Source organism: Microcebus murinus, chromosome 11, assembly GCF_040939455.1.
Source record: "Microcebus murinus isolate Inina chromosome 11, M.murinus_Inina_mat1.0, whole genome shotgun sequence".
Lineage (NCBI taxonomy): Eukaryota > Metazoa > Chordata > Mammalia > Primates > Cheirogaleidae > Microcebus > Microcebus murinus.
In genome coordinates, this window is record NC_134114.1 from 87,606,401 (window position 1) to 87,622,651 (window position 16,251).

The 16,251-nt window shown below is 36.0% G+C and overlaps 1 protein-coding gene across 1 annotated transcript in view; it reads left to right on the forward strand.

Moving 5' to 3' along the window:
* Positions 1-16,251, forward strand: part of LVRN (laeverin) — a 65,182-nt gene that overhangs the window by 26,591 nt on the left and 22,340 nt on the right. The window contains exons 5-13 of the mRNA XM_012763703.3: positions 2,020-2,174; positions 3,935-4,048; positions 9,773-9,916; positions 10,263-10,328; positions 10,423-10,488; positions 10,869-11,041; positions 12,638-12,714; positions 13,047-13,186; positions 15,638-15,693. Of these exons, the coding sequence (XP_012619157.2) occupies positions 2,020-2,174; positions 3,935-4,048; positions 9,773-9,916; positions 10,263-10,328; positions 10,423-10,488; positions 10,869-11,041; positions 12,638-12,714; positions 13,047-13,186; positions 15,638-15,693 (991 nt within the window). The remainder of the gene's footprint in view (positions 1-2,019; positions 2,175-3,934; positions 4,049-9,772; positions 9,917-10,262; positions 10,329-10,422; positions 10,489-10,868; positions 11,042-12,637; positions 12,715-13,046; positions 13,187-15,637; positions 15,694-16,251) is intronic.

Below are 16,251 nucleotides of genomic sequence, written 5' to 3' on the forward strand. Positions count from 1 at the left end.
TAGTATAAATTCCAAGAGTAGAATGATTTAGTCAAAATGTATGAAGATTTTTAAAGATTATGAAGCATTTTGCCAGATTGCTTCAAAATTACTGTACCAGTTGACAGCCTCACCAACAGGCTATGTGGCAATTTTCCTATGCCTATACTAATACTAATTATTAATCTTACATAATTTAAAGATTAAATTATATCATTTTAATTTTTGTTTTTTGATAATGAATGAAATCGAGCATTTTAAATAAGATTTTTGACTGTTTGAATTATTTCTTTGGTGAATTGTTCACCTTTTTTTCTTTTGTGATTGGTCAGAGATCTCTAAATATTGGGTGGGCAGATTGCTCAAGGTCAGGAGCTAGAAACCAGCCTGAACAAGAGTGAGACCCCGTCTCTACTAAAAATAGAAAGAAATTAATTGGCCAACTAAAAATATATAGAAAAAATTAGCCGGGCATGGTGGCGCATGCCTGTAGTCCCAGCTACTTGGGAGGCTGAGGCAGAAGGATTGCTTGAGCCCAGGAGTTTAAGGTTGTTGTGAGCTAGGCTGACACCAAGGCACTCTAGCTGAGACCACAGAGTGAGACTCTGTCTCAAAAAATATATAATAATAATAATGATAATAATAATTGTGTAATTGCCTGTCGTATATGCTTCAGATATTTTTGCTTGATTGAAGTCTGCCTTTCAAATTTGTATATAATATCTTTTGATGAACTAAAGTATTGAATTTAAATAGACTATTTTTTAGGGCAGTTTTAGGTTTGCAGGAAAATCATGCAAAAAGTATAGAGAATTCCCATCTGCTCCCCCTTCCCCTCCCTCCTTCTATTGTTCACATCTTGCCTTAAGGTGTTACATTTGTTACACTGATGAACCAATACTGATACATTATTATTAACTAACATCTGTAGCTTACCTTAGGGTTCACTCTTTGTGTTGTACAGTTCTATGGGTTTTGACAAATGTATAATGACTTGTATCTGCCGTTATAGTATCATACGAACAGTTTCACTGCCATAAAAATCCTTGTTGCTTTACCTGTTCATCTTCCCCACCCCTTCTCCTGAATCCCTGACAACTACTGATCTTTTTATTGTTGTTTTAGTTTTGCCTTTTCCAGAATATCATATAGTTGGAATCACATAGTATATAGTTTTTTCAGACTGCCTTCTTGCACTTAGCAACGTGGCTTTAAGGCTCCTTCATGTCTTTTTGTAGCTTGATAGTTCATTTCTTTTTGTTGATGAATAATACTGTGTATTGTATGGATGTACCACAGTTTATCCACTCATCTTTTGAATGGCATCATGGTTGCGTCCAACTTTAGTAATTGTGAATAAAGCTGCCATAAACATGTCTGTGTGGGTTTTTTGTGCACATATATTTTCAGCTCATTTGGATTAATACCAAGGAGTACCATTGTTAGATCTTATGGAAAGCCTGTGTTTAGTTTTGGAAGAAACTATCAGACTGGTCTTCCAAAGTGGCTGTACCATTTTGCATTCCCACCAGCAGTGAATGAGAGTTCCTGTTGCTCTATATCCTTGTCAGCATTTGGTGTTGCCAGTGTTTTGGATTTTAGCCATTCTAGCAAGTGTGTATCTATCTCATTGTTGTTTTAATGTGCAATTCTCTAATGACAAAGGAAGTTGAGCATCTTTTCATATGTTTATTTGGTATTTGAATATCTTTTTTAGTGAGGTGTCTGTTCAGCTCTTTTGCCTGTTTTATAACTGGGTTGTTTATTTTTCTATTATTGAGTTTTAAGAGTTTTCTTTGTATATTTTGAATACAAGTCTTTTATTGAAAATATTTTATTTTAATATAGTCAAAACAATCTATTTTCTGGCTTCTGTCTTTGACAGTAGTCTTTAAAAATGCTTTTCTCCCCTCAGGTTATAAATATTCACTTGTGTTGTTCAGTAATATTATGGTTTCATTTTGAAATATTTATATCTGGAAATCCCAAATTTTCTTGGAAGAGATGATTTTATTTTTTCCTCCATTTAAATCCATTTAGATATAATTGCCTTGCCTATTTTTGACAACCGTGCAATGGAAAACTGGGGTCTATTGATGTTTGATGAATCATTATTGTTGCTGCAACCAAATGATCAACTGACAGAAAAAAAGACTTTGATCTCCTACATTGTCTCTCATGAGATTGGACATCAGGCATGTGGTAAAATGTTCTTTCTTATTTCCATGAACGTATTCTCCAGCTGCTTTACCAAAAATAGCAAAAAGCCCTGTCATATACCAAATTTTAAAAAAGAAAATCGGTTTTCAGAAAGTGCAATGGTGAGTGAAAACAAGGAAGGTTATATGTAATCAGATTCTGGCTAGATTTGAGCTATCCATGGTGGATTATAGTGATGAGACCTTATGGTCCAGCTGAGGGTTGAGTATTTATATTTAAAGATTGAATTTGTGCCACAAAGTCCTCTGTAGTAAGCCTTACAGAGCTAGGAGTATTTGGTTTTCATTCCACCTGAAAGTAAGGGATATTCAAAAGGATCCCTGGAATACACCTGCATTTCATCAGTAGATTGTTATAAATTTTATTTTTTATTGGCGTTGGATAGAAGTTAAGTAGACTTGGGTGATGTGTTAGTGAGGTGAGCAACAATTAATCCTTGAGAAACATCCCCAAAGGTATTGTAAACAACGATTCATTTCATCAGATCTTTCATATATGCTTTCATATTGCGATTTTAGAAGTTTAGCTGTTTGATTTGATGGAGATTTTCACATCTGCATTTTGTTCTCTAAGTAATTAATACAACTTTATGAAGAAAGAAATCATCTTTATCATGAAAGTGTTATCTTCTTAGTTATGCGGCTTCATGAGAAGTTCTGGAAAAGAACAACTTACTAGGACTGAATAACCCCCTGGTGCACAGTCAACACACACTTTCACAAGTTTGGATCAGTCACCTTAAGTGTCATTTTTCATTATAGCCTAAGTGACACATTGTTTTGGAATACAGGCTGCTAACTATTAGTACATCACAGCTGTTCTAAGAGTTTGGTTAAATAGCAGAGCATGGGTTAGTTGGTTTTGGAAATGATTGTGTTTTTCTTTCCTAATTCTGTTCATCATCTTTTTGGCACTTTTTTTTTTCTGTTCAGCTCAAATAGAAAATAATTACAACTGGACATGGTTACAGAGCATATGATTGCTTGAGTGATTTGCACATTGTACATATCATGTTCTTAAAACATAAATGACTACTCATAGCAAAGTCCTGTTGTAGCCTATTTAGAGTAGAAGATGCTAGAATTAGTAGGTGTTAAGTCAGCATTCAAGGCTTCTGCTTTACTTAACTAAACGCAACTTTTGGGCAAAGAGGATAGTTTAAGAAATGTTACTCTAGCTGATCTTATGTTTATAAATCATAGTTTTAAAACAAAAATTGCTGGCCAGGCGTAGTTGCTCATGCCTGTAATCCTAGCACTCTGGGAGTGAGGCGGGAAGATTGCTTGAGCTCAGGAGTTTGAGACCAGCCTGAGCAAGAGTGAGACCCTGTCACTACAAAAAAATAGAAAAATTAGCCAGGCATCATGGCATGCACCTGTAGTACCAGCTACGTGGGAGGCTGAAGCAGAAGGATCCCTTGAACCTCAACCCAAGCTTGAGGTTGCAGTGAGCTATGATGATGCACTCTACTCTGGACAACAGAGCAAGACTCTGTCTCAATCAATCAATCATAAATAAAAATTGCTTTCAATCATTGGATATAAGATAATTATTTCAAAGAAATTCATGGCTGATGTCTCCTCATGTTAAAACAAGCTTTTTGGAGTCTTGTTTTCAAATTTTATTACTGGTGGTGAATAAAGTTAATTATGTCTTTTGACCCTACATTTATTTAACATACATTACTATAAATATAATTTTAAAAGAAAGCCCTTTTTTCTTTCATCTCCAAAAGTGGTTTGGAAACTTGGTTACCATGAATTGGTGGAACAATATCTGGCTCAAGGAGGGTTTTGCATCTTATTTTGAATTTGGAGTAATTAACTACTTCAATCCTAAACTCCCAAGAGTAAGTATGTTTGTTAAATTTATTTAACATGTTTTCTCCTAATTATAAAAGTAATGCATATTTATTATTGAAAATGTATAAAATACTGAAAAATGCAAGGAATGTTAAATTATTTATAATACCAAAGATGATCTATATTATCTTTTTGATATGTTTTAATTCCAGGATTTTGAAAGTAGGAATTACATAAAAATTTGTAATGCTTTGTGTGCTTCATATTATCTTATGAACATTTCTACAAATCATTAAATCTTTTCTGAAAAGAAGATTTTTAATGGCTACCTAATAGTTTATCACCTTATAAGGTGTTTGTATGTAATTTTTCCCTCTTGTTGGTTTTTAGATTATTTTCACTTATTCCTATCTAAACTAAAGTTTAAAGCAGTTGTAATCAGTGGTCTATGACTTTAATGGTAAGTAATATGCAACTTTTAGTGACTCATATGTAATATTATTGCTGATATTTTCCGGCCAATTTGAGTAAATAGTAACATTGAAAAATAAATTCATGGAGATGCAAATCTGATTATTTCAACTGTAGGTTATATTTCTGATATTTAATTTATTGGAGTAATTAGGTAGTGCTTTCAGAATGGCATGATAAAGCCAAATTGATTTGATTTGATTTATACATTTAAATGTTTATACTTAACGTTGTCCTTTGAAATAGACCTCACTTCTTTAGCAAACTAGAGGTCCTTTCTCAGTTCACATCCTCTTTCCCCCTTCCTTCTGCCTCCTGGAACCTTGCCATGCTCCTTCTGGCTTCTCTTCGCTGGCTTCTATCCCTTCTCACCGCCCAGCTGTTCCAAGTCCAGAGTCTTGACTTCTTTTCTCCTCCCTACCCCCACTCGTTCAAAGAGCCTAATATTTGAAACGCTGATGTCCACTTGCCAGATCTTCTTTACAGGCCAAATCTATTCATTTTAAAGGAGATGCTAAGATTATGTTCTTTCTATTATTTTGGTAGTAAAATTTCCTTCTTTTATGAAAGATTGTGATAGTAGGTAAGTGGTTCTTGTTTTTGTTCATTGTCAGAATAAAAAGTTGGCAAACCTATCTTGGCCCAATAGAAACCTTTAAAAAAAATCTGTGTTTATCTGTTTGTGAAATCATAGCATCTAGGAAACACTGATGTTGTGCAGGCTCTTAAGACCTCAGTTCTATGCCCCCCCCCTGCCGCTACGCTTTGCAGACGTCCTGTAAGATGCCCCAGGCCCCAGCCCAGTCTCTCTGCAGTGCCTCCCCCTTCCTCACCTGGACTGTGCACAGGCCCTGCTTTTCATGGAGAGGACTTTGGACATCAATATATAGATCAGGAGACCGAAGTCCTGAAAGGTTAAATGAAGTCCCAAGGTCATTTGCCTCACTGGGACAGAACTGAGATTATAATCCAGTTGTCCGGGCCTAGGCTGATGATGAGGATAATGACAACAACATAGTGCCTGTCAATTCATCCATTCATGACATGGATTATTAAAATTTGGTATATGTATACAAGGGAATATTACTCAGTTATGAGAAATGACAGTAATCTAGCACCTCTTATATTTTCCTGGATAGAACTTGAGCCCATTATCTGAAGTGGGGTGTCACAAGACTGGAAGAATGGGCTCCACATGTACTCGCCATCAAATTGGCACTGACTGATCAACACTTTGGTGTTCACATGGTAGTAATATTCTCCAGGGATTGGGGGGGTAGGGGGTAAACTCACAACTAATGGATGTGGTGAGCATTGTAGAGGGGAAGGGCATGCCTCTAACCCTTGCTTGGGTGAGGCAAAGACATAAAATGTAACCAAAATGTTTGTACCCTCAAATATCCTGAAATAAAAGAATAATAATAATACTGTACATACCAGTCACTGAATATTTAGAACTTAAGTGCCAGTGTGAATTCTATACATAATCTTACTCAGTCCTCAAAACAACCATATGAGTATCATTGTTATTTCTGTTTTACAGATGAAGAAACTGAGGCACAGAGGCATTAAGTAAGTTGTCCAAGGTCTCATAGTTACTAATTGTCAGAGCTGAGGTTCAATTCAGGTCTCTGTGACTTCAAAGCCCATGCTTTTAACCACTGTGCTCTATGGAGAAAACACACCAGAGTGTTCTTACCCTCCGGAGCTAAAGATGTGTGTGTGTGTGTGTGTGTGTGTGTGTTATTATATGATTCTTTTCATATATAAACTTTATGTACATACAGTAAATGTTAGTTGTTTTCAGAAGTCCTTTCCTCATACTCTGTATCTACAAAACTATTTGTATCTGTTTTATAACTTTTATTCACACATGGTTAGTGCTATCTATAACTTTTTGAAAGCATTTGATTTTATCCCAAATTAACTCTGTGCTTAGAGTCAATAAGGGAAAAAATTAAATTCTCATAAAACAATGAAATTTACTCTCTATTTTTTAATTGAATAGAATATATCATTACTATCAATTTCAGTTACCTCTTACAGCAAGTAAAATGGCTAAGATATTATCAGTATGTGGCAAAACTTGATGAAAACATATTACTGATGTTTTTGAAGCTAAGATTACCAGATTAGTCTCTTTTTGTACCATTATTTCTTTTTATCATTGGTTTCTTAATCACTCTTTTCTGAGCCTAGAGTTCTCAGTTGCTTGTGAAACTGAGTGAGTATATCCTTGCCAGAAAGCCTCAGATCCTGATGTTTAGGAGGTTTCACAAGCTCTGTTTTTAAAAAGCTTAAGCTCTTGCTTCAGTGCTCTCAGGAGATCAAGAACTTTGGCTTCCTTTTAATCTAGTAATTTGATTGATATTGAGTAAGGGAGTTACAGAACCATATGCAGAAATAGATTTTCTATTTTTTTCTATGTCTTGGTCCAATTTCAGCTGAAAGTCATTAAAGCATGATTATGAATGAGTCATGGTCAAGGGTTCAGAACATTAAGGACCAAGGGTTTCTTGGTACCTGAAGCTGCAACCCTGACATTGCCATTCATTGACTTTTCTTGTCTCTTCTTTGTCCTGATCTAAGGAAGCAGCAGACTGGGTGAAAGGAAAGGGTACCTGTAAGCCCTACAGCCAGTAGGATATGGCTCTGCCTTTACCATCATTGTAAACTGAGGCCAGCAGATGAACCCCGCTGATGAAACTTCATTTGTAAAATGGGTTTCATGCAGTCATTCAACAGATCATTGAGCATCTGCTATGTACAGTTAAGGCAACTATGATTAACTAAGCTCTGGTTATATACCTACAGAATCTTATATACATTACCTTTTTAGTCCTTAGAGCAACTCTTAAGAAATAATAATAAAAACAATGATAAGTAATCACAGCAGTAGTTAACCCTTATTGAGCATGTCCAATTTGCTAGGGATTGTGCTAAGAACTTTATGTAAATTAATTGAATTCTCATAATAGTCCAGCAAGGACAGCATTATTTTTCCCATTTTCAGATGGCAAAACTGAGTTTCAGAGAGATAAATTTGGTTGACTTTTATGAGGCACACAACTCCTAAAGGGCTGAGGTAGGATTCAAATATAGGCAGCTGGATGCCAGTCCCATGTTTTTAACCATAATATTTGACACAAATTCATTACAATAAATAGTGTTATATTTCTAAGTATAAGAATAGATTTTAATAAAAATAGATCTTCTCTGGGATATCACAACTTGCAGGATGAAATAATGGTGAGTATACAGATCCATTTTTATCTAATCACTATATGCACCGGTTAAATATTATTATTATAATTTTTAAAGATGATGTCATTTTTATATAGTGTTTCCCTCCAGCAGAACTGGAACAGTCTGGGAACAGCATCACTCTTGGGAGGCCCAGAGTAGAAAGACCCCTAGGGTGTTGAGGAAGAAGTGTTTGCCTTACTCATCGGTTATCTTGTTTGGTTACTGTGATACCAAGAAGATTATGTAAAACATTATACCAGGCAGGTAGAGCACAGACAGATAATCCATTCAAGGGGGAGGAGGCACAAAATAGGGAAGAGACAATATGTACAAAAATGTTCATTAAAACTAGTCATAACAGTAAAAAGTTGGAAGAAGCTTCAATGTCTAACTAATAATGGAGAAATGGTTAAGTCGATAGTGGTCCATTGACCCAACAGGGATATTATACAGCTGTGTATTTATTAATTTTAATGTTTTGCCTTTGCAAAAGTTTTATCTGCTATATTTTGTAAAGAAGAAAATCACGTATGATTTGACCACCCTGTGTAATTACTATTATTTAGTTTCGGTTTATGTCCTTCCAGTTTATATTTCTGGGGTTTTTTAAATCATGCAGCAGCCCTTATAAAGGATAGTTATAAAGATGAGGTAGCAAAATTTTAAAAATGCTATAATAAGTAAATAAGCAGGATGAAATGTTTTTACAACTATGGGAATAAGCAAATACATAAAAAAAAAGATTTGAAAGAACTATACTAACATTGTAATGATAGTTAGGGTGTGAGATTATGGGTGTTTTTTATTTTCTCTATTTTCTCCATTGTGCTTTGATGATGCAGATCAACAGTGAGACAGTCTTAAGAACTCTTGAATGTTAAACTAATAAAATCTAGGTTTAATAAATAGGATCGAACCTATGCAGATGTCTGTTTTAAATCCTTGCTACTCAAAGTGTGGTTCTCAAGCTAGCAACATCAGCAGTCTTGTGTCGTTTATTAGAAAGACAGGCTCCAAACCAGATCACCTGACTAAGAACATGATTTGGACAAAATTACCAGGTGATCCTTATCCACATCAAAGTTTGAGACATATTGTTTTCTCATTTCTAGAAGAGCAAAGTTTGGTAATAGTCTAATCAATGGTATTACTAATCTAAAAATAATGTGCTAATAGGAGAGGGTTGATTGGAACATTGGCAAATGGAAGTGGAACAGAATTTGAAAATCTGACACTGTTGAGGGATGAGAGAGTCGCCTTGGAGACACTGAAGAGAGTCACTAGGGACTTGAGGCTTCACATGGATCATGAGGGGTCCCCTCCCCCCACACACCCCCCTTCCCATTCTCTAGCCTGTGAACATATGTCTGTACTGCTTCTCTACTTCTTTGCTCTGGCTCTTATCCTAAACCCCTCTTTGGCTATCAATTGGTTTTCCTTCTAGCTTTATTTCAGGGAGCAATTGCCCTTGTCATGCATCTGAGAGAAAGCTAGTCTTTTGGAGAGTTCTGTAGTTCCCATTAAAATATAATAAATTACCTCTTCTTAATGCATGAGCCATAAACCGTAGTGTCCAGTCTATGGATTTATTTCCAATTTTAAATTATTACATCAGCATCTTTGTGGATTTGTAATTTTGGCATGCTTTTGGTTCGTAAATGTCTATGTAAGAGAGACTGTTCCATTTTAAGGAGTTACTGAAAAAAATAAAATTCTAGAAGATTAAAACTACCTAGAGATGCCATTCACTGGGAAGCCCCGTCAGGGTGGCCATAGACCTCATTAGGGGAAATGTAGGTGGCGCTTGGAAGACATATTAACCTTTGTAATTAATTTTTTAAAGAATTGAAATAAAAAAGGATACAAAACAGGAAGGACAGTATCCTACAGTTTTGTTATTCAAGGAATCCTGACTTATTTGGCATATTGTGATTCAGAGACTTCTCAATTATTGATTTTTTCCCTCTTCAGTATCAATTTTTTGAAGTATTTTAGGACCATTGTGTTTCTGTGACACCTCAGAAGTTAATGTAGCTCAATCTTTTCCTTTATAGAACGAGGTCTTTTTTTCTAACATTTTACACGGTGTCCTCAGCGAAGATCACGCCCTGGTGTCTAGAGCTGTGTCCACAAAGGTGGAAAATTTCACAGAAACAAGTGAAATAAATGAACTCTTTGACATATTTACTTACAACAAGGTAAAAAGCATTTACAAATGTGCTTTTGTTCTGTACTCTTAATAACTAGCTACTTTTAAGGTGAATCCTTCTGTTTGATGGAAATGTGTTCTTGCCATGTAAATTTCTCAATTTCAAAACATTTTGTATATGCTAAAGTTTTTATATGCAGGACATTTGCTCACCTTTTACCTCTTAATTAGTGAGTCTACCATTTCATTAGCATATTTTGGTATAATTCAAACGTTCAACTAAAGGGCAAAATGCAATTAGGAGCACAGTCCAGAATATTGCTGATGAAAATGGAATGTGTTAGTATGTAGATATTGAATTTTGTTGAAATAATGGACAGCTTCTTATGTTCTAGGGAGCGTCTATGGCCCGGATGCTTTCTAGTTTCTTGAATGAACATTTATTTATCAGCGCACTCAAGGTGAGCGTACAAAATAGTTGTTACCTAGAGAGCAGTAAGCATAAAGTGCTTTGCCATGTTATTTATTGTAACCATAACTTTCCTATTTTTATAGTCATATTTGAAGACATTTTCCTACTCAAATGCTGAGCAAGATGATCTATGGAGGCATTTTCAAATGGTAATTGTCCTGCTTTCTGACACATTCTTGCTGAGTTGTTTCATATGATACAGTCCAACAAGATAGGGAACTCATGGGTAATAGCAGTCCCATAGGAAAACAACTTTTCCTTATTGTGAAACTCCCTTAGGGCAGGGAGTCTTTAGTCTTCACCGTATTCCCATAAATATGTGTTCAGGGAATGAATGAATGGATGCACGGAAGAACCAATGGCAAATAGAGATAAACAGAGTTCTGAATGTGACCCAGAATATCCGACGCTGGGGATCACCATGTAAATGAGGAACAGAGTAGCTACCCAGTGTATTTTAGGAGATTGCTACTTCGAAAGGTTTTGCTGATGACTAGAACTGCTTTTGTGATGATTTTTTTAAAAACAGGCCATCGATGACCAGAGTAAAATTCTTTTGCCAGCAACAGTAAAAAGCATAATGGACAGCTGGACACACCAGAGTGGTTTTCCAGTCATCACTTTAAATGTTTCTACTGGTGTCATGAAGCAGGAGCCATTTTACATTGGAAAGTTTAGAAATCAGACTCTTCTTACCCACAAGTAGGTAGCTTTGCTCCTCTTTGACTTCCTCTTCTTTGGCGTCGAGTTCTGATCCAGTGGAAACCAGTCCATGGGTGTAGACGCCTAACCCTTGCTGGGCACCTACCTTTCTCCAAAGCGACTGTGAGCTGGGGTAAGGCAGAGTACCAGAGTCCTGAGCAAGGCCAGAGACCTGCAGTTAGGGATTCAAAGCAGTGCCCCTCCCCTGGGATTTGGCCACACCAGCAGCCAAAACTTTGGGGTGTTGTGTATTCCCGTTTGTCCTTCAGACAGAGGTAATGAATTACTTGAGATTCTGGGTGGGAAGCAGTAAGATAGAGCCACAGGTGGCTACACGTTAGTTCAAAGAAGAGGGAGGCCAATTGCAAAGCAGTCTTCTCCCTGTAAACGGAACTGAATGGGAACTGTATCCTTGAAGAGTAGCTCTGTGCATGTGTGCTGTGTATTTGTAGCCATACCTACATTAGAATTATGGCCTTTAGAATCAGTTAGACCTGGGTTGAAATACTGACTTCACCAAAATTCAAACCTTAGGTATTATTTAAACTCTCTGAGTTGTCTCACCTATAAAGTAAACGTAATAGCGTATATACCAGGGGATTGTGTAAAAATGAAACGATGAGCATAAAATAGCCTGGCCTTTGTCACTTCCTTTTTTCTTTCCCTTTCTTGATTTGTTAGATAATTTTTAGCTGTTTTTCATAGTTTTGATCCTCATCTACATCTTCATCTACATATTTCGATACTACATCTCATTGTAGGATCGGCACAAATGAGTGATTAATTTTCAAATATCACCATCAAAATTTTCAGGTGATTCTACTCTTTCTTTAAAACCCCAGGGGAGAGAGAGAGAGAGAAAAGGAGACTCAAAGTTTCCTTCTCACTGTAATATTCTGTGCCCTTTGAGAAGAGATGTGCACCTTAGCTGTGCAGATAAACACAGACGCACAGTTGAAAGTCTTTGAGAAACCGGGCTTGTGGGAGAATTGGAGCGTGGTTGGAGAGACTGCCCAAACCCTGAGTGGCATGTCTCTTTGGATGACTCACGTGCTCCCTGTGGTCGGCTCCTTTGTCCAAGTCACGTCCGCCAATGTGGGAAAAATGTGGGCATTCAATAAATATAAATATCCTGGCTGATTCAGGTTGAATACTTTTCAGATGGAGAGCAGTCTTGAGGCTGAAAAGTATTTTGAAGTGTTTGTCAAGCTTTCTCTTCACTTCTCTGGCACGGACAGATTTGGGTTTGTCTGCGGCATTTGGATGGCCTTGAGCGAAGCCAGGTGGCTATGATTTAACATAAACAGGGCTGGAAGAGTTCACATACAAGACAGTCTTAGTAGCTGCCTAAGTTATAAAAAAAAGTAAATTCATAAGACACAAAAAAAAAGAGAGAGGAGTAAACTAATAGCCAAAGCAAAACTGGCTTGTAAAAACGACACCAAGTAATCCTAAGAGCCAAGTCCTGCATATCCAGAGGGAATGACCAAAGAACTTGACTTCTATCTGCTGTGTTATCATCTCTTCCATGTTGGCTCAGACTGTATATTCTTACATGTGAAAAATTAACTAAATTTTTTATTTTCTTCCAATAAGTGACACATGGATTGTCCCTATTCTTTGGATAAAGAATGGAACTACACAGTCCTTAGTCTGGCTAGATAAAAACAGCAGTAAGTAACAAATTTTAAAAACATCTTCATATGGGTACATATATAAAGGCATTTAGGATAATGATAAAATGTTGAAACGGCTAACTTTTGAAAAGCTACCTCATTTAAAACTAAAATATTGTTGTTGAAAGTAGAGCTTTAAAGAATAGTGTCAAATCAAAAGCCATTCTATGTGAAAAAATATAATTCTATGATAAGATCAATATATTATAGAATTCCTTTATTATTTATTTTATTGGTTTATTGTTTATAATTAAAAGTGTTATGAGTAAATATATATTGAAATCTTTGCAAAATGTATTATTTCAAACTATTCCCATATTCCTTTGTAGAAGTATTTCCTGAAATGCAAGTTTCAGATTCTGACCATGACTGGGTGATTTTGAATTTAAATATGACTGGATATTATAGAGTTAATTATGATAAATTAGGTTGGAAGAAATTAAAGCAACAGCTTGAAAAGGATCATAGGGTAAGGTTATTTTTTATACTTTTAATTAAATATAATTCACAATGCCTTCTCTAGCCTTTTAGAGGTTGAGCTTTCTAGTGGGAAGAGACTTCACTCTCTCATTCCCACCCCTCACTCCCAGGCATATTGGAGAGAGCTATTTCCTTATTTTTGGAAAGGGGAGATTTTGGTTGAATGTGTTGTGTTTTTGAACATTCATTTGCTTTTCCAAAACAATTTTACCTTTCCAAATAAGAATCAGAATACATTTTCCTATTAGTCATTAGATTTATGATCTTTGGTAAGTTACTTAAATGTTCTGGTTCCATTTCTTCACTTTAAAATGGGAATATTATCCTATCATATTCATCATGAGGATTAGAGGTGATGTAGGTAAAAGAATACTTAAAATTTCTAAGCCTGTAATAGGTACTCAGTATATGCTAGAAAATATTAATTTTTCTCCTAAAAACATATTTCCACCCTCCCTCAGAAGAGAGAATTTAATTCACAAAATGTCAGTAATAGTCCTATATCATTTCATATTATGAAATAACTGTAAATCGTTTATGCAGTGTATAAACAATAAAATGTTGGCCACCTCTAATCAATCAGAGTTTAATCGGTTGAATTAAACAAAATCTCCGTTGGCGGGAAGGACGCTGGCTTAGGAGTCTTTGTCTGCTGTGACTTGCGGTGAGCCCTTGGGTGGTTCACTGAGATACCATTCGTAAGACTGGGTACGTTTAACTGAAAAATATCTTAAGTGTTTCCGTGTTCAAAAGTTCTTTGAGGCATGCAGCAGCCTCTCTAGCACTGGAGGCAGTACAGCATCTTGGTCCAGAGGTTGGGTTCTAGGTCAGGAAGTCTTATGCTCATATGTTGTTCATCCTTTGCAGATGTGTGACCTTGAGCCTCTCATTTGACCAGATGTACCTCAGTTTCCCAACTGTATCATAATGGGTGTAACAGGCCAACCTTAAAGGGGTGTTGTGAAGATTAAATAAGATGATACTTGTGTTATGTTTTTTTTTTTTTTTTTTTTGAGACAGAGTCTCACTTTGTTGCCCAGGCTAGAGTGAGTGCCGTGGCGTCAGCCTAGCTCACAGCAACCTCAAACTCCTGGGCTCGAGTGATCCTTCTGCCTCAGCCTCCCAGGTAGCTGGGACTACAGGCATGCGCCACCATGCCCGGCTAATTTTTTATATATATATCAGTTGGCCAATTAATTTCTTTCTATTTATAGTAGAGACGGGGTCTCGCTCTTGCTCAGGCTGGTTTTGAACTCCTGACCTTGAGCAATCCGCCCGCCTCGGCCTCCCAAGAGCTAGGATTACAGGCGTGAGCCACAGCGCCCGGCCTACTTGTGTTATGTTTAACAGAGGCCTGACACAAGTCAGGTGCTCGGAACACATTTGGTAATTTTTAAGAAAATATTATTGAGAGTTTGGATAAAGCTATAAAAATCACTTATAATGGTATTTTCTTTTCGAATCTTTTTCAGAGTGGCTAAATTCTTACTAGTTTCTAAGGATACTCTAAGCCATGGAAACACTAGGTTATGACATGATAGTAATGTTTTCTTGAAACTATTATAGATTTGCTTATTGAAAAACTGAGGTAAATTATTTCTACAACATATTTGGTGAGCAAATAAAACAATTTTTATTATTAATATTAATCTAGAAAATGCAACTAGTATTCCTGTCAGAAAAGAAATTAGACTACTATCAACAGAACAATTAAACTTGACTTGCTCAGATGTTCAAAGGAATGTTGTGAAGATGAATTTACTAGGACCAAATATATCAAAGGGCAGAGAGGTGTTGAAGGAATGATGTAGAAGGCTTTGGGTACCCTCAGGGGACTGAGTTGAGATCAGAGTCCCTTGCCCAGCGAAAGCTAAGGAGTTCAAAGAGAAGGCTAAAGAGTTAGGTTCACAACTGGCCCCTGCCTTTCCATGGATATTAAGGGATCTGTTTGTAGTATTGTCACATTAGTAAACACTTGAGAAGACAGATATCATTTAAAAGAGTACTACGGTATCTCATATTGCCAGAGTAGTGTTAAATAATATTTATTAAAGGCCACCTATGCCAAAAACTCCCCTGAAAAGAATTGGGACATTGTAATATAATTTCATGTGTACTTTTTGTTTTGAAGAGGCCTTTTAAGTTTGGTGGCCTGTTTCATGTTTTTAACATAGTATGTTTCAGAGAATATTTTGGCAAAACTCTCTGCCATTTTTGAACCTTATGATTGATGTCCAGAGGGATGATTTATAAAAAAACAGATGTATAATAAATAAATTATGGGGACTATCCTTAGTAATTATTATTTATCTGCAGATGAGATAATTCATGTGAAGGTGCTTTGCATGCTGCAGTGATCTTTAAATTGTTATTTTGAAAACTTTTTACTAAAAAATATGATCTCATCTGTTTTTGCACGTATTTGGATCTAATTCTGCAGGCTATTCCTGTGATTCACAGACTACAGTTGATGGATGATGCATTTTCCTTGTCTAAGTGAGTATATCTTCTTCTCTGATGGTTTTAGAGTATACCTTGAGAACTTTATAAAAATAATAGCCTCATCACTATGAATTTGGTTCGTTAGTATATACAGGCCCTAACTGAATATGATTAGGATCAAATTTTGTAGTCATAGTGGAATTTTATAACATAGTAAGTTGCCAGAAATAAATAGATTGTCAATTGAGATTTTGAAGTGATTTCTGTTGCCCAAGGGTGATGGCTGTAAGTATAATTTTAATGAGATCTGGCCTGTATGTTAGTATGTTACAGAATTATTGCTTTTATGTATATTGACTCAGTGTAAGCCATGCTGTTAAGTATTTAATCAGATAAATTAATAAATGTTCAAAATTGAAATTTTCAGGCAATACAATTAAGGAGTAATATAATGAATTATCTACTGGCTCCTTTCTTTCTTTGGCCTGTCGTATTTCTTGAATAAATGTCTATGTATTTTGTCCTTATTTTTTTTTATTACTTTTTCCCTCTGTGACCTGTAGCACATGTCCTTGCCAATCTTTGCTGAAGCTCCTAAGATCATCATGACTT